Source organism: Glycine max, chromosome 14 (assembly GCF_000004515.6).
Source record: "Glycine max cultivar Williams 82 chromosome 14, Glycine_max_v4.0, whole genome shotgun sequence".
Classification (NCBI taxonomy): Eukaryota; Viridiplantae; Streptophyta; class Magnoliopsida; order Fabales; family Fabaceae; genus Glycine; species Glycine max.
In genome coordinates this window covers 13,848,451-13,870,057 of record NC_038250.2, presented here as the reverse complement: position 1 = coordinate 13,870,057, position 21,607 = coordinate 13,848,451, and the positions used below count along the sequence as shown (strand labels likewise).

Below are 21,607 nucleotides of genomic sequence, written 5' to 3'. Positions count from 1 at the left end.
TGAAGGAAGCGTTCACAGCAGAGAGTGGCGGTGGGAGTTCGACTCTAAAGGACACTCTAAAACCGATTTTGATTCTGTGCTATGACTTATCGAGTATAGCGCCATTTTTGTTCTCACGTGCGGACACGTTGAAAATGGATAGCTTCGACTTTTAATAAAGGAATCCAGACACGAAATTTTAAAAATAAAAGAATTTAAATTAAAGCATTTGAAATTCTCAGAGTTTAAAATTCTTTAGAATTTTAAATTGTCCCATCCAAACATGCTCTGAAGTTAATTGTTTTTCTAAATTCCCTTTCTTCTTCCTTACACAACTCTTTTATGCTTCCACTCGTTTTCTTCATACTTCCATTCGATTTTATGACATAGATTACTTGCTAAATTGTAAATGCATATATTGGCCGCGTGAATCAATTGACATTAATTAGGCTTATTTAATCAATGATCTTAAGTTTAAATATTCACTAAAGGAAGAATTATGTTATTTATAATAGTCTTGCTCTAATTGAATTACACTTGGTAAAGGATATGGTAAAAAATAGAAAAAAAAGAAAGTGAAAAAAGCAAAAAAAAAAAAAAAAAGAAAGGAGGGAGGGTGCGCCATGCTCACACTACTAGTTTTGTGTATCATATCTTGCCCTGAGAGTATTAAATTCATATTTTATAAATTGTAGTAGTAATTTTTTATATCATTTTGAATTTTTAATATATTATTAATTATTTACTCTAAATTTTAATAAATGTATATCACTAAATCAAGTTGAATGTCCATACATTCAGTGTAAAATTTTACATTATCATTCAATCATAAATTTATGATTTGTAATGAATGATTTTTTTACACTAACAATAGATAACTCTTTCTCTAGTAAATATCTCAATTTATTTAAATATATTTTTATATACACATGTTTGAGCAAAATGTTATTATTGAAGGTATTGTTTTAGACAAAAAGTTCATTCCCTTTTCATTACTACAAAATGACATTTTTACATCAGTTAAAATCCCCCCTTTTACATCAGTTATGACGCATTGTTGTAGCCCGCGTCGTTGAAAGACCAAGACCCTACTACAACAATTGTTTGACCGATGTAGAAGAGCTTTGTTCGAAGACGGGTCTAGAGCTAAGCCCGTTGTAGAATCATCATCATTCTACATCAGTTATCATCATAACCGTCGTAATCTTTCGAGCAATCTAAGACGGGTTTTTCTCCAAACCTGTCTTAGAATCATGATAATTCTACATCGGTTCAACCAGTAACTGTCATAAACTTTCGACAAATCTACATCGGTTATCCTAATAATCGATGTAGAACTGTAATTTTTTTGCTTTTTGTTCATGAATAAAGGCAATAACACAATATGCAAATATATATATATTTATAAACCCTGGTCAAAAATTCAGCAATGAAAATAGTAATTGAATAAGCACGTCATTAAAATAAGTTAGCTTATGCTTTAATAGGTAGCAGTATAGTAAAAAAAAACATATAATTAAATATTTCCAATTTGTATCATTGACACAAAGAAGCTATACATATAGTTATGATCTAATAGCTACAATTCCAGGGAGACAAACACTGTAACGACCATCACAATATTTGATACTGATGTTTGACATCCAGCACTGAAATTCACTGCAGTCCTTGAGAAAGAACCTGAAATTGTTTACCAAAAACCTATAAACAACTTTGATACACCTCAAAACATAAGAGGAGATTCACAAATTAATTGGCAAAAGAAATCACCAGTTGCCACATAGCATGAACTCAAAGATCCAGCAATGGCATCAAACACTACAATATAATTTCAGAAAATTATATCATAAATAAATACTTGAAAAGAGAACAGGAGATTGTGGTATAATGCCAAGAACTTTACGCAAATCAGCAAGCCCAAACTTTGCAACATCATATTCGTTGTTTTTACATAACACTGACAAATGTCAACTATTAGCAGGGACATGTACATACATACATATTACATGGAAAAAAAATACTGAAAATAATTTATTAATTTAAATACGGAAAAGAGAACAATAGTATAGAAACAAAAGAAATGTAAATATAAGGCATGTTGCATGGCAATATGAATTAGAACACTGAAGCAATAGAAATAACAAAAGCTATAGATGAGTTAGTTGGCATGAAGGTAACCTGTCTAGCCACATGCGCATCCAGAGCACTTAGGGGATCATCAAAGATGTACACATCAGAATTGGAGTAGACAGCTCTAGACATCAGAATTGTGAAGAATTGGTTCACTACAATACAGCATGAAAACCTTACGAAGTTTAGAGAATTTAAGCACATCAAATACCCTCAATCATCCCAGGCTTAATTAGTGTGTGTAATTTGGATGTTTGAAGCTAAATCACTTCAACTTGTAAGAAGAAAAAACGTGAAAGCTACTGTTAGTAGCAGACTATGCATGCTACTAGTAGCTTCTACTTCGATACCAAACACGTAGTTAGGTTGTAGAAGAGACAAAGACCGGAATAAAAAAAAAAAAAGCAAATAAAAAACAGGGAATCCTTGGTTGGCATGCAGTATTATATGTATAATTATCAAGAATAAAATTAGGTGAAGTCAAGCTAAGCTTTATTCAGCTTGAATCTAACAATAATTTGTTTTCCTTTTTATTTGTAACTGTCATAATTTTAGTTTTTGTTTTCTTTTTTTAATTTTTTGGTAAGATCTCGAGATATTATTGTAGACTGTAATCCTCTGTCTAGGATTTATAGCATATTTGGAAACATATTGAAAACCAAATAATGTTTAGGATATAAAAAACATAATATTGGCTTATAAAAATTACATCTAAAATATGAAAATTCACATTTGAAATATGAAATTAAGCACATTATTAGTCATATTTACGGTAATTAAATGACTTTTTTTTATGATGACATTATTAGTCTTATTTAAAACTCCTTTTGCATTTTTCTAAGAATGAGTTATACTAGTATTGGACCCGTTTTCTCTCCTACAAATCCAATGTGTATTGTTAACTTAATTTGTTTTCTAATTTTAAAGCTAGATATTTGTTATATATTAAATATATAAGTTTGTTTAAGTTCGATAAAGCATAGTATGATTTAAAAACTTAAAAATCTAGTTTATATTAAAATCTTCGAAATAAACATTATTAATTTTCAAACAAATTAATAAACTTAAATTTATCATTAGATATCAATGAAATCAACATGTATATAGTTTTTCTGTAAAAAAAAAAATAAGTACATAGTCTTACAGTGTATAATAATAATAATAATATATTGGCCAAAATTTTAAATGATTTTGAAAAGTAATGTTTTAATTAAATATTTTAAAAATATTTTAGCACGATTTATTTAATAAATAATAAATAAGTTTTTCAAATCTGATATAATGTAAACCATGAATCCCTCTTGTCTAAACCCTTAATCCTTTAACCTATTTCCACTCCCATAATCATTTCCATTTTTCCATCTTTGAAGGGGATGGGTAATGGAGAAAATCAAAGTAAATCCAAGATGTTTATGCGTGAGTAATTAATTTCTACACTTGACAATGAACGACCACTAATCAAAATAAATCAAAGGCAATAGAAGAAGGCTAGAACACACTTTCCAATATTCTTTATTGTTAAACAAATTTTGGTTACTTTTATTAATGAAAAAAGGATTTTCAATTATTTAACGAATCTATCGTAAAGTTTTATCTAGTAATATTTTTTTATTAATATTCTTATGCTAGAATAGGAATTTGACTCGAGGATAACGTAGAATAATGGATAACATTTTTTTTACTGAAATAATAATGGACATAAAATAATAATAATAATAATAATAATAATTAATTATAAAATTAATTATTAATATTGTAAATCATTATGATTTTTGATAAATATATATAAGTAAATTTTGTTAAATAAATCCCTATATATATTTTGTTAAATATTTGATATTCGATTCTATATTTAGGTATGTTGTTAGTTTTCATAAAATGAACAAGCTTTGATTTTAATATTTGTAATTTTTTTATTCTAAAAATATGAAATTATTATCAAATACCTAAAATCACGTATAGGAAATAATATTATAAAAATATTATATTTATATATTATAATCTTAATTACTCTGGTCCCTCCAATTTTTCTTTTTCAAGCTCCACCACTATTTGTAAGCATATCACCAAAACTAGTCCTCAATAAAGCACATTTTTTATTTCTCATGTGAAACAAATAATAGAATAACAATACCTTCCTCTGTAATGCTTTTGCTACAGCCTCTTGAGCTTTAAACTGCGGCATGCCCAAAAAATCAGAGCCACCATTGGAATTTATTTTTCCGTTATCCCTTTGGGGTGATTCATCCTTGCCTCCCTAAACCTTCCATCAACATGTCCAGAATATCCTTCAGCAGATCCTGCCACCAGCTTCAGTCTGCTATCTGCAAAATTTGTTTCAAAATGCTGAATATAGATAAAGGGAAAGCATAACTTTAATGCTGAATAGTATGATGAAATGGTACCACATTTCCTGTAACAGCTGTTAGAGTATCCTTGATACTATGTGTGCCACGAATGAATAACAAAAGGCATTTCATCTCGTGATCAGCTATTATTGTAAAACCTGGTTTCAAAATCTGTACAACAAGAAGTTAATTACAAGAGTTTTTAAATGAGAAGGTCCTTCAATATATAAATTCATTAAAATGAAGATAAGAAAACTACTAGGGAATATGAGGGCAAGAGTTCCTTAATAATGAAAAAACAAAAATGGGGACTAACATTAACTTAATAATTCAGAAACTTAATAAACGTAAAAAGGGGCTATGCACTAAGAGGTAATCCACAAGTACCAAGTAACTTAATAATTCAGTAACTTAATAAATTCTAGTACTTTCTTCTGCTGTACTTTTTTGTGTGGTTGAGACTTTTCAAGTTACTAAACAGTTGATTTCTACAAAAGAAATGACTGCAGCTGTGACACACCAAAGAAAACTAAGCTACGCCAATATCATAAAAATAATAAACACTTGTGACATCAAAGTACCAACATACCATTTTATGTATGATGCACAATGAAAGTAAAAATAACAAAACTAGATGAAATTTTAGAACACTGGTCTCCCTACAAAGAATTAGCCCAAGGAATTCTCAAATAATTCATAGAACAAGCTCCAAACTTTTCCGTAATAATCAATCTCTTATGCAAAGAAAATTGATAGCAGAGTTATATGCTTGTGATCTCATATGAAGAATCTGCTGTCCAAGTAAAAGACATTTTATCATACAGCATGTTATCTGCAGAGGTTTTACTTGATTTATGATCATTTCCAGCAAGTCATATTATATTAAACCAGCAATGGAAAGGAACTAATTATAAGTAACATTAAATCCATGTTTTATGCAATTGCTAACCAATTTCTTTAATTTAATTAATTTAACCCTAATTCCTTAGATGATAAATCCTTTTTCCCCTACTGTGAACAATATAATAATCCCTTAAGTGAGCAAGATTAGTCATAACTCATAAGCATTAAGAGAAGAAAATTCACATGGAAGCATACAATATATTTGTATCCCTAGGCTCAAGAGTTTTAAAGTTTATTGAACTGAAAGAGTCTAAATTCCAATAAATTCAATAATTAAATAAGAAAATAAGAGAAGGATTTAGAAAATAAATAAAGGAGAAAATAGAACCTGTGTGCAAAGCATATATACGATACAGCAATTTGTTAGGTTCTGTAAAACTAACTGTCAAATTCAAAAATGTACAGATCAGACCAGATCAGCTATGGTGAAGAAAAAAAAAACTGAATTTGATTCTACTAGAAATTTCTTTTTAGTTAACTTGACTGTTATAATTTTTACTTAATAAAAACTGTTATAAGAACAGTTGTTGCAAATTTAAGATATATGTACACATTCATTGTAAGCCATACGCATTCTGTTTTGGCCTTTCCTTCTTTCTTTCTTTCTTTCTTTCTTTCTTTCTTTCTTTTTTTCTTTCTTGGTATCAATTGGAGTTCAGAAAACGATGATTCTGAAATTGGAAAGGTTCAGATCAAAGAGAAGCAATTCTGGAGTTGAGAAAATTTGCAGCGACGGCTAAAAACACTCTCGTAGCTCTTTATCGGTAACATCATCATCAAACTTTTATGTAAAGAACATTGATGATGATGTTACTGATAAATAACTACGAGATCTGTTTAGTTCATGTGGCACAATAACGATCACCTGTAAGTACCTTTCTTGGCTGCATGCAAGACCAGAAGGGTCCTGATGTTGTTGTACTTTGTTGAAATTCCTACTAGCTTCTGGATTGGTTGGGTTAAAGAGTAAATCATGAACTTCTTGTAGCACTTTTCAATTATTTTCTTCTTTTCGTTTTGTGTCTCGCATCTTTTTGTATTGATTAAGTCAGTCTGTGGTGAAATATGTATTCAATTTTGACGGAATTTCTTTTTCTTTACTCGTTCGTATCCTATGTTGTATTGAGAATTTTGTGTGATCTTGTAAGTTGTCAACGAAGAATTTTCCAAGTTTCAATAGAAGACTGGAATACATTTGTTTTGTTTTCTCCTTTGTATGTTTGATCATGTATATTTAATTTTACCGATTATCATACAGCATGTTATCTGCAGAGGTTTTACTTGATTTATGATCATTTCCAGCAAATCATATTATATTAAACCAGCAATGGAAAGGAACTAATTATAAGTAACATTAAATCCATGTTTTATGCAATTGCTAACCAATTTCTTTAATTTAATTAATTTAACCCTAATTCCTTAGATGATAAATCCTTTTTCCCCTACTGTGAACAATATAATAATCCCTTAAGTGAGCAAGATTAGTCATAACTCATAAGCATTAAGAGAAGAAAATTCACATGGAAGCATACAATATATTTGTATCCCTAGGCTCAAGAGTTTTAAAGTTTATTGAACTGAAAGAGTCTAAATTCCAATAAATTCAATAATTAAATAGAAAAAATAAGAGAAGGATTTAGAAAATAAATAAAGGAGAAAATAGAACCTGTGTGCCTAGCATATATACGATACAGCAATTTGTTAGGTTCAGTAAAACTAACTGTCAAATTCAAAAATGTACAGATCAGAACAGATCAGCTATGGTGAAGAAAAAAAAAACTGAATTTGATTCTACTAGAAATTTCTTTTTAGTTAACTTAACTCCTATAATTTTTACTTAATAAAAATTGTTATAAGAACAGTTGTTGCAAATTTAAGATATATGTACACAGTCAGTGTAATCCATAAGCATTCTGTTTTGGCCTTTCCTTCTTTCTTTCTTTCTTTCTTTCTTTCTTTCTTTCTTTCTTTTTTTCTTTCTTGGTATCAATTGGTGTTCAGAAAATGATGATTCTGAAATTGGAAAGGTTCAGATCAAAGGGAAGCAATTCTGGAGTTGAGAAAATTTGCAGCGTCGGCTAAAAACACTCTCGTAGCTCTTTATCGGTAACATCATCATCAAACTTTCATGTAAAGAACTTTGATGATGATGCTACTGATAAATAACTACGAGATCTGTTTAGTTCATGTGGCACAATAACGATCACCTGTAAGTACCTTCCTTGGCTGCATGCAAGACCAGTAGGGTCCTGATGTTGTTGTGCTTTGTTGAAATTCCTACTAGCTTCTGGATTGGTTGGGTTAAAGAGTAAATCATGAACTTCTTGAAGTACTTTTCAATTATTTTCTTCTTTTCTTTTTGTGTCTCGCATCTTTTTGTATTGATTAAGTCAACACAGTTGGAAGGATCAATACCAGATTTGGCTGCAACAATATAAGAATCCATAAACAAAATTCAGTTATGTAAAATATGTATGAAAAAAGAGCATTATAATATATTCTGACAAATAATGCATGCCAACAATGTACTTGAAATGCCAAGACATAATAGAAGAATATGATACACTATGTTAACAAACAATAGCGGAATAGCTGCAATCAGTGACTAATTAAGTAACATTACTGTGTCATTATCTAAAATGAATAAATAGAAGTTTGAATGTAGTACAATAACCCTGGGATAAGGGGAAAATATATATTCTAATTGATGGAATTCCATGCAAAGCATTAAAGAACTAAATACGAATAACAATTCCCTGATGTCAAATTAAGAAGTCTCAGTACATGAAGGCAAGTCAGTAACACAAATTTACAGGTTACAATGTACACAAGAAGGATTTCTAATGCCTCAAGCAAGAATTTTCCTCACACCCAAAGGGAGTGAGGAAACCTCATAAGATCCAAAAAGTATAACAAGGAGTTAGAGTAACTCATTATAATTTTAAGCTGAACTTACATTCTTCTCCACTCGTATTTACTTGCACCAAAACCTTCAGAGGATTTCTTCGAAGGGTTGACACCATACGGTCAAGATGATTTGCTACCTGCAGTTCTAGAGGTACAAGAACACCTTAAGGTTTGTCAAATAGCTAATGGTATTTGTTAGAAAATTAGCCGTAACGAAATTACAATTTGAAATTTTAACAAGTTATTCACAAGTAACATTGATTCTACATGTCTACCTTCTGATTGTCCACACTCTCAACCATGGCCAGATTTGGAACTCCACCTGCATAGAGTAATCAAGGTTAAGATTCACCTAATACAAGGCTACTGAAGAAAGGAACAACTATACAAGCTCAAACAAACATAATACAAGTATAGCAATATTTTCAACAAGTACAGAGCCAACTGAAATGATGTCCAAAACTTTGCACCCAGCTCAGATAACAAAATTGAACTGGTAACAGTACTCAATATGTGAAATTTAGTCCCTATTTCATCTTTACCATTTGTTGCTTTTATAACAGCTACCTTAGAACTCATATTAAAGATGATTTTTGATCGGTTGACAATGTTTTCCTATTAAACTCTTGATTTTCTTTTTAAAACTATTTTAGTAGTGTTCCAACTTAGATTCATTAAAGAGTAAATAAATAGTCTATGCTTGAGATTGATAGTGTAAATTTTTTACACTGACAGCATATAAATTAAACTGCAGGCATGCCCCAACTATATGTTTAGTCAATACCTAATAGGACACTATATATCCCAGTGGAGTGTTGAGTACTACTATTAATATCTTCCATGGGAGGAGAGACTTTTAAAATTTGCAGAGAAAGGAAAATACAAAAAATTAAGTTCAATTTTTTATTTAATTAATTAAATAATAGAAATGCATAGTTTTTCATATATATTTTCTATTTTTCTTTTTATCCAAATATATATGTTGTGTTTAGAATGATGGAGAGAAAATAATGAAGAAAATAAACATAAATCAATATATTTGCTAAAGCCGTGTTAGATTGGGAGAACTAGCTAGCTAGTTTGAGCACCTCAGAAATGAAATCATGAATAGAATAAGCTGACAATGTAGGCACTATGTCTGAATCATTTATAATGGAAGTGATAAAGGGCTTCCCGAATTCTGCTAACTCCAATGATACGGAGGCAGCTGCAAAAAATTACAATTGTGTAACAAGGACTTAGCAATATGAATTTTTATATCTATCACTTATTCATTCCCAATAAAAATTTTAAATAAGATATGCAGAACTTATGTACACAATTATTTCAAAACAAATGTGTTTCATGTACGTAGCTGAACTCTTGTACATGCATTTTTCATTCGTCTATATATACAGAACCATTTATGCATCCTAGCTACCCAAAATTTGAGTTTATCAGACTATAATTACATCTGCATAACGCGCTATTAATTCTACAACTGGTTAATACCAAAAATCATTTGATGATCAATTCAATTATAATAAAAACCAATTAAATCAGTTACCCAATAATCTTGAAAAAATTAAAAGTTTAGATGTAAATTTAAGAAGTACTAATTAGTATAACCACATGCCTAGGCCAAATGTGACACAAGTGCATGAAGAGAGCTGCTTTATTTCTCTAAGCATATATGTCAACAGCACAGCCGTACCACCACCAAGCGAGTGCCCAACGATCTATGAAAAGATTATTATAATTATAACAATAGAAAAAAAGGTCGAGTTTATAAATTGTTGAAGCAAGAACATGCCTTTAAAGTGAAAACATATAAAGTAAGGAACAAAAAAATTAAGGTGAAGTTTGATTTGGATGTTTTTTATTTATATTTTTAAATAAAATTAAAATAAAAAAATATATTTATTTAAAATATAGAAAAATAATTTGAAAACATTTTTAAAAATAAGTCCAAAACTCAAAATAATACATCAACATTTTCATTCTTTTTTAAAGAAATAAAAATGTGATGATATCTTAAAATACTTTATCGTTGATACCTACATATTTTCTAAATCTCAAAAAATTAAAAAATATATATATTTTCAGAAAATAAAAATATAAAAATTAACACTTGCTCACGTATAAATGTAATGAAAAGGGGAATACAATAATTTTCCAATTTTTCTTTGCTATAGTGAACATTAATTATAATCTATGTTCTTCCAAAAGACTATAGTAAAAGGATAACAATACCTTTTTTTTGGACAAATTAACCGAGTATATATAACAATACCTTGATTTGGAAATCGGGGTGTCGACAAAGATCTTCAAGTAGTATAGTGGTGCAGTGCTTCTTAATCCAACGAGCTGCGGCAACCATACCAGTGTCCATGTCCTGCAACCCTGTTGTTCCTCTTCAGCTCACCATCATCGTTCAAATGAAATGATTGAAGGACACGGGAGCACCGATTGCTTCTGTCAGTGTGTCTTTTAAGCTTTGAGTTCCACGGATGAACACAAGCAAACATTTTGATTCTTTATCCCGTATAACTGTGAAAGCTGGCTTTAGAATCTGTCACAAAATTATTTTTCAGTCAAACTGGGTACAAATAAAACACTTTTAATTTATACCTTAAAAATTATGTCAAAGATGATATCTGATTACTTAACCATATAAAAATTAACTTTTAGAATTACACTACATGTCAATCAGACTCTAATTTAGTTTGTTTGTATATAAAATATTATGAAAGGAAAAACTTATAAGCCAACAACGTACCCTAGCCCTTTTCTTCCGTAGGAGAACATCCTTGTTGGGGATTCCAGCAGCCAGTAAAAACGCACGAAACACAACTACAAAAAGAGATTACTCTCTTCATATTGAGTTAATATCAGTCAAAATACTGATTTGCGGGCATCTGGCAAAATCTGGATATTCTGACATTGAAAAAATAGACAGATCCAGGTCACATGCCATGAGTGTTATAGTTGTAAGTTGGAGCATAACAGGAGAATATTTAATAAAGGGGTCAAGAGATCAATCCTACTAATCAAGAGCACTTACTAGATTCTTGTATCAAGTCATTGGACTGTAACAAAACATTATTCCCTAGTTGTAGGAGACATCTTAGACCTCTTACAGTGCTTAATTTTTTGTGTTTCTTTTGGCTTTTATAGTGGAACTTTGCAATGTGAACACTCAATGTGCTGGTGTTAGTAGGTCTTAATCAAAACTTTCAGTTACTTATGAAAGAGAAGCAATGAGCAGAAATAAACCTGATATTGTTGTCATGGTTTGACAAGAATCTTCCCAGGATATTAATGGCAAGTACATGTAACCCACCATTATCTTCAATGCTCATTATTTAAGAGAAGCAATGAGCAGAAATAAACCTGATATTGTTGTCATGGTTTGACAAGAATCTTCCCAGGATATTAATGGCAAGTACATGTAAGCCACCATTATCTTCAATGCTCATTATTGTTTGAACACATTCATATAAAATGGCATTCCCTGCAACTTTATTTGACTCAGTCTTCGTAGCCACCTAAAACAGGCAGCAAGTGTAAAAATTATCAGTCTTAAATTTCAGAAGAAATGGCCACCAACAATAAGCAATAGTAGATTAAAATTCATTACCCACATAACAGATTTGGTAAACAGCAAACAAAACCTAAGAATATTGAAATGAATGATCTAACTCTTGATTACTGCAACAAGTGGTTAACACAATTTATTAAAAAACTTAGCATGGCCAGTTAATTGGTGCATCTAACAGCGATCAAATCATACATGTAAAATTACAGCATAAATACTAGTGCCTAACCAAAAATAAAAATCATTTTTTATAGCATACAATTATACATAGACACCAAAAGTCCATCCTTTCTCTTTCAACCCTCCTTCCTTATAATCCTTCAAAGAATTAGATACAAATATACAGCTAATTTTGCATTTGATAGAAAAAAAATTCTGCTTATCAATGGGTTTCCATTTCAACAGCTACTTACAATACAAGACCCCTCTCTGGCTCTCCTGATTACACATATAAAAACTTCGTACCCCATTGCCCAGAGGCTCTTCGCTATGCGAAGGTATGGGGGAGGGATGTTGTACGCAGCCTTACCCTTGCATATGCAAAGAGGCTGTTTCCGGATTCGAACCCATGACCAACAAGTCACCAAGGCACAACAAGTCTCCTGATTACACATATACAAGAAAAAAAACAGATTTCTAAAAAATCTTCAACTTTAAGTATATTCCACAAAGTAATCATACATTAGTGCAAAACCAAACTGACCAACCTTGCATTACATAAACACTTAATAAAACATCTTCTGACCAGGGCCACCCAAACACACCAACATCCAAAATCACAATTTAAATTCGTTCAAATATGTTTGAACAGGGTTTACTGAAAGAAAAAAATATATAGTAAAGTCTTGGGTTCTTACTGTAGGGTAAGGCCACTTGGAATGTGATTGCCACAAAGCTTTAAGGACAGAGGTCGTGTCACCAGGAAGTTTCCCAACTCATCTCTTGCGTAAAATTTCCTCTCTTATGTCCACAATTTTCTCTTTATAACCCTACATAATAATTTTTTTTAAAAAGACATTGAGGTCAATCACGGGGGAAGAGATTCAAAATGATGGGACTCGAACGCAGACTTTTAAAAGCTATTAACATTTAATCCCTTACCTGTTTCAATTCGTGCTTTACTTCAGGTCTTACACGTTCCGTGAGGGACCTCTCATTCTCTGTGGGAATAAGAGGACCGAATCCCATGCTATCAGGACCATCCAAAGCACCATCAAACAGATTGGCATCACTACCTACTTGCTCATCTTCGTCATCAGACATTGTTGCTCCCGTGCCTTCCCCGGGTGAAACTCCTGTTAAATCATGCACCATGTGATAAAAAAAAATACTAGTATCACTTTAGTACTCCTCTAATTGCAAAAAGAGTCGTGTGCTTTTGCTGTTTATTTGTGCACAAAAAGTTAGCTAACCCAGTTCTCACTTAGCCAGAAAGTATGCCACACACTTCGCAATACTGAAACACTTGTAGCTCCAACCTGCAGTGTGATTATCAATAAGGTACAGTAAGTCTATCCAGCTCAAAACACACATACTTCTAAATTCCATAAATAATCCTAAATCCCCATCTCCAAAACATCTTACCTATTGTTGGTAGGAAACATCATTTAATCAGATCACTGTTTGTGTTTGATTCCTCAAGTTGCTTCTTCAATTTCTTGTACTTTTTCTTCATGTCATTAATGTTTTTTTCCCTGTTTCTTTAAAACCTCACTAACGTTGCCAAGTTAGTCCTTGAGGTGGCAGCAGCTCATTTTTTTCTTGAAATAATTCTGTCCTCTTTGGAAAGTGAAGCATCAACTCTAGGAATCAAAGACAACACAGCAGATAAACGCCCCCTCATACACTAGCCCATTTAAGCTAAAAGTACGAACAATGAACAAAACTAACTGCCTACCTTGAAGAAAAATTAAACTTTTAGCTAAAAGAATGGTGGTGACAAGGACCAAACTCCTAACCACATGGTCATAGAGTATAGAATACACTATCAATGACCAACTATCCCAAAAGCAGCCTAAGTTGTCAGGTGAACTGAAAGATCATGAATAGTTTTTATATCTAACAACGTCGAATGAGGATTATGTTTTCTAGTTATATCTCAAAAGGAAATAAAGTCATACCTTGAAAGAAACATAAAATCTCAAATCTTCCAGCTGCTGATTCACCATGAGAATATATTTCTCACTTGCATATAATTTTAGAAGTTCTTCCACCTGTGCCATTATAACATAATTATACGATTTTCAAATGGCTTTATTTGAACAAAAGAAAAAATCATTATGAACCTCTTGGTTTCCTTCATAAAATTGTGACAATAGCAGCAAAAATGATCCTATACCATAAAATGAGATCTCTGCGGGGGAGGGCTGCAGCTGCGGGAGCTTCGGCGCAATCTCTAAAATAGCGATATCTTCGGCGCAATCTCTATACTCTGCGGGACTAAAATATTTCAATAAGGCGCAATCTTTAAAATAGCAATGAAATGTTTCATCAATCTCTAAATTAGCGGTACCTTCGGCGCCTCTGCGGGGGAGGGCTGCGGCTGCGGGAGCTTCGGGAGGAAGAGGAGGAGGAGGGGGAAGACGATATGGAGCGCGAGGGAGAACGGGACCGAGAAAGGGAGCGCGAGCGAGAGGAGGAACCGGAGTCGGAGGGGGAAGAGGAGCCGGAAACGGAACCGGAGGGAGAGCGACGACCTCGCCCAGGTTTCGCCATTGTTGTAACAGCGAGGAAGGAACGAATCGAAAGCCTCGATAAACCCTAGCTCCTATAACCAGGCTAAGGAGTGAAACTGAAAGTGAATGCGAGAAGTGTATATCAGCTTAGAAAATGAAGAATTAAAATATAATGAATTCAAAGAAAGTGCTAGCTAAAACGTTAGTAGTTAGCTTACAAACAAAGACATTCTTATAAAACTGCCTTAATAATATTTAAATCAAAAGGCAGTTTGATAAAAAATCACCATTCACACGTTTAAAAGTTGATTTAAATTACAAAAATACCACCGTATGTCTTACTATATCGATTTTTCAATAATCGATATAAATTTGATGATGTTGAATGATGAATTTGTAATAATGTTTATGGTGTCTTATATATTTTATTGACTTTTTTTAATAAAAATAATTAATTATTGAAATTAAGTGTAGGAAAATAGTTAGAATTGAAGAACATAATAGAGAAACTAAGAAAAGAAAGCATTATTACTTAACATGCATAAGGTTCAAAACAACATACTACCAACAAATCCATTTTGTTAAATTACAAATATCCTCTTCGTGTCACTTAAAGCACCATAACTTGCAAAACTAACTAACTAACCATTTGTGATTGTATCTAAAGGTTCTGCATTACTTAGAAAGTAGAAACATCCCTCGTTAGTAATTAAATCTTCACCTGAATAATGGCGATAGAAAGGTGACCTTTGCATCCTTACTAGTAATACTCATCTGACATGCATAATAAGAAAGATTATTATTATTATTCCTAGAAATTAACATTGACAAGTATAATGGCTAAGTGGCAAGTAATGTTATTATTTTGAAATTTGAATGCATGCATGTGTTAGAGACAAGAGTAAGCTTAATTCCTGCAAGTATTTACTTACAAGGGACATTCACGATTTACGATAAAGATTCATCATATTTTTAGGTGTTATTTCATTCTAATAGCATGTGTTATTTCATATTAATATCTTTGTAAAAAAAAAATGTCCATACCATCTTTTTAAGCTTAGGATAAGAACAAATGATAAGACTAATATTACAAGTGAAATTATCAATTTAGTGACTCAAACATTCAAAGATGATACTTCTAATAAATAGTCTTTTGTCTATTGTGAAGTAGTGTTTATCATATATTTTAATTTTATATTTCTACATTTTCAAGTATTTCTCATTATTAAAGTTCTTATATTTTAAAGTTAAGCATTAGATGATACACTTGTATTTATTTTGTTATTGTCATACCAATTTTGCAATAGGAGTAACTGATTGGCTTCGGCTTCTATAATGTGATTGTATGAATAAAAAAAGAAGAGATGATTTATGCCCGATCCAACATCAAATAAGGTGCCTGCAACGAAAGGGTTTAGGGCTTTTGGAAAAAATGGAGGAAGAAAAGCAGCAGCCAAGTGTGGTGGTTCTACCATGGATGCGCCACCCTGTCGACATCACTCGCTATCAAGAACTCCCTATATGTAGTGTTCCTTTGATGAAACGCAGGTACTCCTCCACCCATTAATTTCAATTTCGCTATCTCATCTCAAATTGAGTAATTCCACTTCACAACTAGGTTACAGTCGGTACTAGAGAAGAACATGGGAATCTCGAAGTTGTTCCCGGTTCAGGTCACACTCTGGTAAGAAACGGTTGGACCGGGTGACTTTGAGCGAGACCTTTGCATAAAATTACCCATCGAAAGTGGCAAAACTTTGGCCTATGCTTTTCCCATCGTTCAAAACTTGTCCACCGACACCGGTGGCCGCCTCCGTGCTTTGGTTGTAGTTCCCACCCGCGACCTTTCTTTGCAGGTTAAGCGTGTCTTCGACGCCCTTGCATCATTGTTGGGTCTCCGTATTTGCTTGGCTACTGATCAATCTTCGCTTCGCCACAAGCTTTCTAGCCTCATTTATCTACCTGGAGAAGACGATGGTCAAGATCCTGGGTTTTTGTCTTCGTTGTGGTTCCAAAGCAAGGTCGACATATTGGTAGTGACCCCTGGAAGGCTAGTGGACCATGTCAACAAGTTGTCGTTGAAGCATCTTCGTTATCTCATGGTTGACGAAGCAGATCGATTGCTACGCGAGGACTACCAGTCCTGGTTACCTACTGTGCTTAAATTAACTCAATCTAGGCTGACAAAGATAGTTTTATCTGCTACATTAACTCGAGACCCAGGAAGGCTTGCTCAACTTAATTTGCATCACCCTTTATTCCTGAGTACTGGGAAAATGCGTTATCGACTCCCAGAATATTTGGAATGTTACAAACTGGTATATGACACTGCATAGGGTTTTTGTTTCTTTTAATTTACAGAGGGTGTGATTGGGATATGATTTTTAGCCTTTTTCACCATAAATATGTCATGCTATTATATAGCTAGCTAGTTTTATTTAATTCTTCATTAATTTGAAATTTTATAGTTTCTACCAAAAAAGTCCCCTTATGTTGTTCTATTTATAATTTTATTGTTTTGTAGATTTGTGAAAGAAAGGTCAAACCCTTGTATTTGGTTGCCCTTTTGAAATCCCTAGGAGAAGAAAATTGCATAGTTTTTACAAGATCTGTAGAATCAACACATCATCTCTGCAAATTGTTAAATTGTTTTGGTGATCTGAAAATTGGTATCAAGGAGTTTTCTAGTCTAAAACATCAACGGGTAAGAAGGTACATTTTGATTCACTCTGAACAAATAGTAAATGTTTCAAACTTTGTGCTAAATGTTCTCTCCTTTTAGACTTGACATTATGGAAAACTTGTTCTGAAAGAACTTTTTCATCTTTGGATGAGTAGCGTGTTTAAAGTTTAGACTAGATTAGCTTATTTTATGTTTAAAAAAACTTGTATTAAAAAACTTTGAAATAAAAATGACTGGTATCCCAAATTTATTGAAAACTATATATGCTGGGGTTTTGACAAAAAAAGTTATTGAAATCCCAAATTTTATATTTCTACATTTTCAAGTATTTCTCGTTATTAAAGTTCTTATATTTTATAGTTAAGCATTAGGTGATACACTTGTATTTATTTTGTTATTGTCATACCAATTTTGCAATAGGAGTAACTGATTGGCTTTGGCTTCTATAATGTGATTGTATGAATAAAAAAAGAAGAGATGATTTATGTCCGACCCAACATCAAATAAGGTGCATGCAACGAAAGGTTTAGGGTTTTTGGAAAGAATGGAGGAAGAAAAGCAGCAGCCAAGTGTGGCGGTTGTGCCATGGATGCGCCACCCTGTCGACATCACTCGCTGTCAAGAACTCCCTGTTTGTAGTGTTCCTTTGATGAAACGCAGGTACTCCTCCACCCATTAATTTCAATTTTGCTATCTCATCTCAAATTGATTAATTCCACTTCACAACTAGGTTACAGTCGGTACTGGAGGAGAACATGGGAATCTCGAAGCTGTTCCCGGTTCAGGTCACACTTTGGCAAGAAACGATTGGACCGGGTGACTTTGAGCAAGACCTTTGCATAAAATCACCCATCGGAAGTGGCAAAACTTTGGCCTATGCTCTTCCCATCGTTTAAAACTTGTCCACCGACACCGGTGGCCACCTCTGTGCTTTGGTTGTAGTTCCCACCCGCGACCTTGCTTTGCAGGTTAAGCTCGTCTTCGACGCCTTTGCATCACTGTTGGGTCTCCATATTTGCTTGGCTACTGGTCAATCTTTGCTTCGCCACGAGCTTTCTAGCCTCATTTATCTACCTGGAGAAGACGACGGTCCAAATCCTGGATTTTTGTCTCCGTTGTGGTTCCAAAGCAAGGTCGACATATTGGTAGCGACCCCTGAAAGGCTAGTGGACCATGTCAACAAGTTGTCGTTGAAGCATCTTTGTTATGTCGTGGTTGACGAAGCAGATCGATTTAAACCTGCATCTACTAATATACTATAACTTTGGCCCCCACATGAAAAAGCCTAATTTATTTATTTTCTCTCCCAAATCCCTTTATAGAGCTAAAATAGTAAATTGCATTAAGAATAAAGATGTATAACTAGCTAAACAAATATCAACATATCTCTAGTGATAACTTTATTTAGATACCATTTTCCAGTTCTATTAGAAAATAACATTTTTCAGCGCTATTCCTAAAACTTACCATGCAAATGGGTGATCAAGCCACAAGCAATAATATTAAGCACCAAAAAGGATAATGCAAATGTAATATTATAAATAGATAGGAAGAGAAATTACATCAAGAGTAGTTGGTTGCCAAGTTCCCAACAAAGAGGGTTTAACCTCTCATTGTCATGAAGGCTTTACAATTGCAAGAGGGAAATATTTAATAAAGGGGGGAAAAGATAAGAAAGGGAATAGAGGGAAGGAATGACTTTCATTGCTTGTTTCTCTTTCTTCTAACCTTCTATAAGAAATTGTATTATGTTGGAATTTTAGTTTCCTTCTTCTCTCTTCTTCTTTTATAGGTGCAGATTAGTGGACTTCTAAATTAGTTTAACAATTATTTGCTCAAAAATGAAAAATTAGAAGAGAAAAATTATAAATTCCTCTATAATTTAGCCCCGAATACTCATAATTAGCATTTATCACAACTTGAACAGTTCCTTCTAGAAACCACTAGCAAAGATGGGATCTTTGTCACTCAAAATGGATGCCATAACTCCATGTAAACAGATCACCTCCATAGTGAAAATCTCAGCCAGCGTCTTTGCTATGTAGTGATGCTTTAATGGGATGAAGTTACTGTATTTTAACAGACAATCCACAACCACAAGAATTGCAGTGTATCCTTTGGATTTGGGGAGCCTAGTAATGAAATCCATAGAAAATTCTTCCCAAATCTGGTTGGGAATGTTTAGAGGTTGTAGTAAGCCCCAAGAGCCACCACTAAATACTTTTGACGTTGACAAACATCACATTTCTTAACAAAGTCTTGGACATCTTTCTTGATGCCCATCCAGAATAAATTTTCTCCGAGTCTCCTATACGTGCGATAGAACCCAAAATGGCCACCCTAAGGAGTGGAGTGATATTCCTTGAGCAATGTAGGTTGAAATGACCAACCTTCCTTTGTAGAGAAGCACACCACCCCTATAAGAGTAACCAGGTTTGGTGTCTTTGTTCTGTTGCAAGGCCTCAATGATGTTGCGAAGGATGTCATCATGGTGGACTTCTTCAATAACTGCCTTGCCCTCTGGTCATATGGGGTGGTGTGCCATAGCTTTCAATTCCCCTTCTTCATACATTTGAGACAATGCGTCAGCCCCTCTATTTTCTAGGCCTGACTTATAGATGATGTCAAAACGATAACCCAACAACTTAGCAACCCAATTTTGTTGATCCATAGTAGTTATCCACTATTGAAGAAATTGATGTAAACTCTTCTGATCAGTACACATAGTGAATTTGCGTCCCAACAAATAATGTCGTCAATGTTTAATTGCCAACGCCACTACCATAAGTTCTTTTTCATAGGCTGACTTGGTTAAATTTATGTCCTTGAGTGCCTTGCTAAAATATGCCACTAGTCGTCCATGCTGAATTAAAATAGCCCCTAAATCGTGGCCTAAAGCATTGCTCTCTATGACGAATTCCTAACTGAAGTTAGGTAGCACTAAGATCGGCCCTATAGTCATTTTTTACTTCAAAAATTCAAAATTTGTTTGTTCCGAGTCTCCCCATTTAAACCCATCTTTCTTAGTCAAGTCAGTGAGAGGGCAAGCTATTTTCCCTTAGTCCTTAATGAATTAGAGGTAGTAGCCGGTTAGTACTAAGAAACCGTGCACCCCATTCACATTTCTTGGAACCGGCCACTCAATCACACTTTTGACTATGTTGGGATCCATGGTCGATGCATCTTTCAAAATGATATGACCCAAGTAGTCTACGGTTGTTTGACCGAAGTAACATTTCTTCTGGTTTGCCACTAGTTTATCTCTCTTCAAAAACATCCAAAACAACATATTGATAATTCAATTCTTTATCTGATCCAATTTTCTAGTTTTAAATTTCATTTTTTTAATTAAATAAATTTTAAAATTGCATACTGATAATTCTGGAAGTGAGTAATCCACAATTTTTGTTAAATGAAAAATATTTTTAAAAGAAAAATTAAATTTAAACTATTGATTTTTTAAAAAAATATTTAATGAAATTTAGAAAAACAAAAGCAGAATTATTTTTTAAAAAAATTTGATTTGTTTTTAATTTTTAAATAAATTTTAGAAAATTAAAGTAGAAAAAGAACTTTTGAAACACAACATAATTATAAACCTATTTTTAAGAATGGATTTTTATAATTTTAAAATCATTTATTTTTTAAAAGGAAAAATAATGACTTTAAAAATTTCCATATTCTTAGAAGAGGAAATCCAAAAAAAAAAATGAATCTTATTGTAAAGAAAAACAATAGCAAAATAGCAAGATTGAAAAAAAGGAAAAGAACTCATTTTTTACTTGCATTTATATTAGGAAACAATCTATTTACTCGAAGAATCTTTGTTTAATTTAGTAAGTTGAAAGATAATATAGTCTCTTACTCATGACAAAAGAATGTATTTATTATAAAATAAAAGTGAAAAAATAAAATAGAAAACCTCATAATTATGTTATTAAGATAAAAAAAAGTGTATTGTATTTTTTCTGCATTTTACTTTAAAAGAAAAATAAAAACGAATGCCAAGAGTATTTGTAAATGTATTTGGTTATTGTTAGACAAGTGGTCTCAGTATCTTAAGAAGAGAGGTTGAATTAAGATAAAAACTTTTCCCAAATGAAATTTTAACTCTCTCTTGAATTAGAATATGCACCCTTAATATGAATTAATTAAAGAACAATTCAAATTAAACTTCTTCAAAGCAAAAATAAATTGCAATAAATTAAAGAAGTTTAAGGAAAGAGAGAATGCATACTCAATTTTATATTGGTTTGGCCACACTCTGTGCCTACGTCTAGTCTCCAAGCAACCCACTTGAGATTTTCACTATCTTGTAAAATTCTTTTACAAAGACTAAACCACACAGGGATACCCTTCCCTTATGTTTAGAAATCTTTACAACTTAAGAGACCTACGGTCTCTT

At 32.6% G+C, this 21,607-nt stretch overlaps 2 protein-coding genes, 1 long non-coding RNA gene and 1 pseudogene across 7 annotated transcripts; 2 read left to right on the top strand and 2 right to left on the bottom strand.

Moving 5' to 3' along the window:
* Positions 1 to 1,475: 1,475 nt before the first annotated feature.
* On the bottom strand, positions 1,476 to 7,718 carry LOC100776775 (uncharacterized). Of its 2 annotated transcripts, none has more exons than XR_005888182.1 (6): positions 7,578 to 7,718; positions 4,515 to 7,373; positions 4,244 to 4,433; positions 2,158 to 2,264; positions 1,750 to 1,797; positions 1,476 to 1,659 (listed from the first exon to the last, which is right to left on the bottom strand). It is a non-coding gene; the product is annotated as an uncharacterized lncRNA (long non-coding RNA). The 2 variants fall into 2 exon arrangements; XR_005888183.1 differs by having other exon boundaries at positions 4,515 to 7,080; positions 7,578 to 7,662.
* Positions 7,717 to 14,738, bottom strand: LOC121172726 (homeobox protein knotted-1-like LET12). Of its 4 annotated transcripts, none has more exons than XM_041008820.1 (13): positions 14,357 to 14,738; positions 14,130 to 14,283; positions 13,965 to 14,057; positions 13,268 to 13,322; positions 12,946 to 13,139; positions 12,702 to 12,833; positions 11,523 to 11,794; positions 11,026 to 11,183; positions 10,540 to 10,818; positions 9,356 to 9,474; positions 8,543 to 8,589; positions 8,317 to 8,412; positions 7,717 to 7,784 (listed from the first exon to the last, which is right to left on the bottom strand). In XM_041008820.1, exons 1-6 carry the CDS (start codon positions 14,557 to 14,559, stop codon positions 12,780 to 12,782), a joined length of 753 nt encoding a protein of 250 aa, XP_040864754.1. In that variant the 5' UTR covers positions 14,560 to 14,738; the 3' UTR covers positions 7,717 to 7,784; positions 8,317 to 8,412; positions 8,543 to 8,589; positions 9,356 to 9,474; positions 10,540 to 10,818; positions 11,026 to 11,183; positions 11,523 to 11,794; positions 12,702 to 12,779. The 4 variants fall into 4 exon arrangements, with proteins under 4 accessions (XP_040864754.1, XP_040864755.1, XP_040864756.1 ...); XM_041008821.1 differs by having other exon boundaries at positions 11,026 to 11,174; XM_041008822.1 differs by having other exon boundaries at positions 11,026 to 11,174; positions 11,640 to 11,794.
* A 1,210-nt stretch (positions 14,739 to 15,948) lies between these two features.
* LOC100775696 (DEAD-box ATP-dependent RNA helicase 1-like) lies at positions 15,949 to 17,307 on the top strand (annotated as a pseudogene).
* Positions 17,308 to 17,746: 439 nt separating this feature from the next.
* On the top strand, positions 17,747 to 18,464 carry LOC121173434 (DEAD-box ATP-dependent RNA helicase 1-like). The gene is made up of 3 exons (XM_041009028.1): positions 17,747 to 17,862; positions 17,933 to 18,092; positions 18,171 to 18,464. The coding sequence occupies exons 1-3, from the start codon at positions 17,747 to 17,749 to the stop codon at positions 18,462 to 18,464; spliced, it is 570 nt and encodes a 189-aa protein (XP_040864962.1).
* The last annotated feature ends 3,143 nt before the right edge of the window (positions 18,465 to 21,607 follow it).

What these genes read in the sequence shown, in the direction of transcription:
- LOC121172726 (XM_041008820.1), bottom strand. Translation starts at nt 14,559, where the DNA reads ATGGCGAAACCTGGGCGAGGTCGTCGCTCTCCCTCCGGTTCCGTTTCC. An exon ending in GATTTTATGTTTCTTTCAAG is followed by an intron (nt 13,323 to 13,964) that starts GTATGACTTTAT and finishes ATCACACTGCAG; the next exon opens with GTTGGAGCTACAAGTGTTTC. An exon ending in TAAAGCACGAATTGAAACAG is followed by an intron (nt 12,834 to 12,945) that starts GTAAGGGATTAA and finishes ATTATTATGTAG; the next exon opens with GGTTATAAAGAGAAAATTGT.
- LOC121173434 (XM_041009028.1), top strand. Translation starts at nt 17,747, where the DNA reads ATGGAGGAAGAAAAGCAGCAGCCAAGTGTGGCGGTTGTGCCATGGATG. An exon ending in GTTCCTTTGATGAAACGCAG is followed by an intron (nt 17,863 to 17,932) that starts GTACTCCTCCAC and finishes CTTCACAACTAG; the next exon opens with GTTACAGTCGGTACTGGAGG. An exon ending in TGGCCTATGCTCTTCCCATC is followed by an intron (nt 18,093 to 18,170) that starts GTTTAAAACTTG and finishes CTTGCTTTGCAG; the next exon opens with GTTAAGCTCGTCTTCGACGC.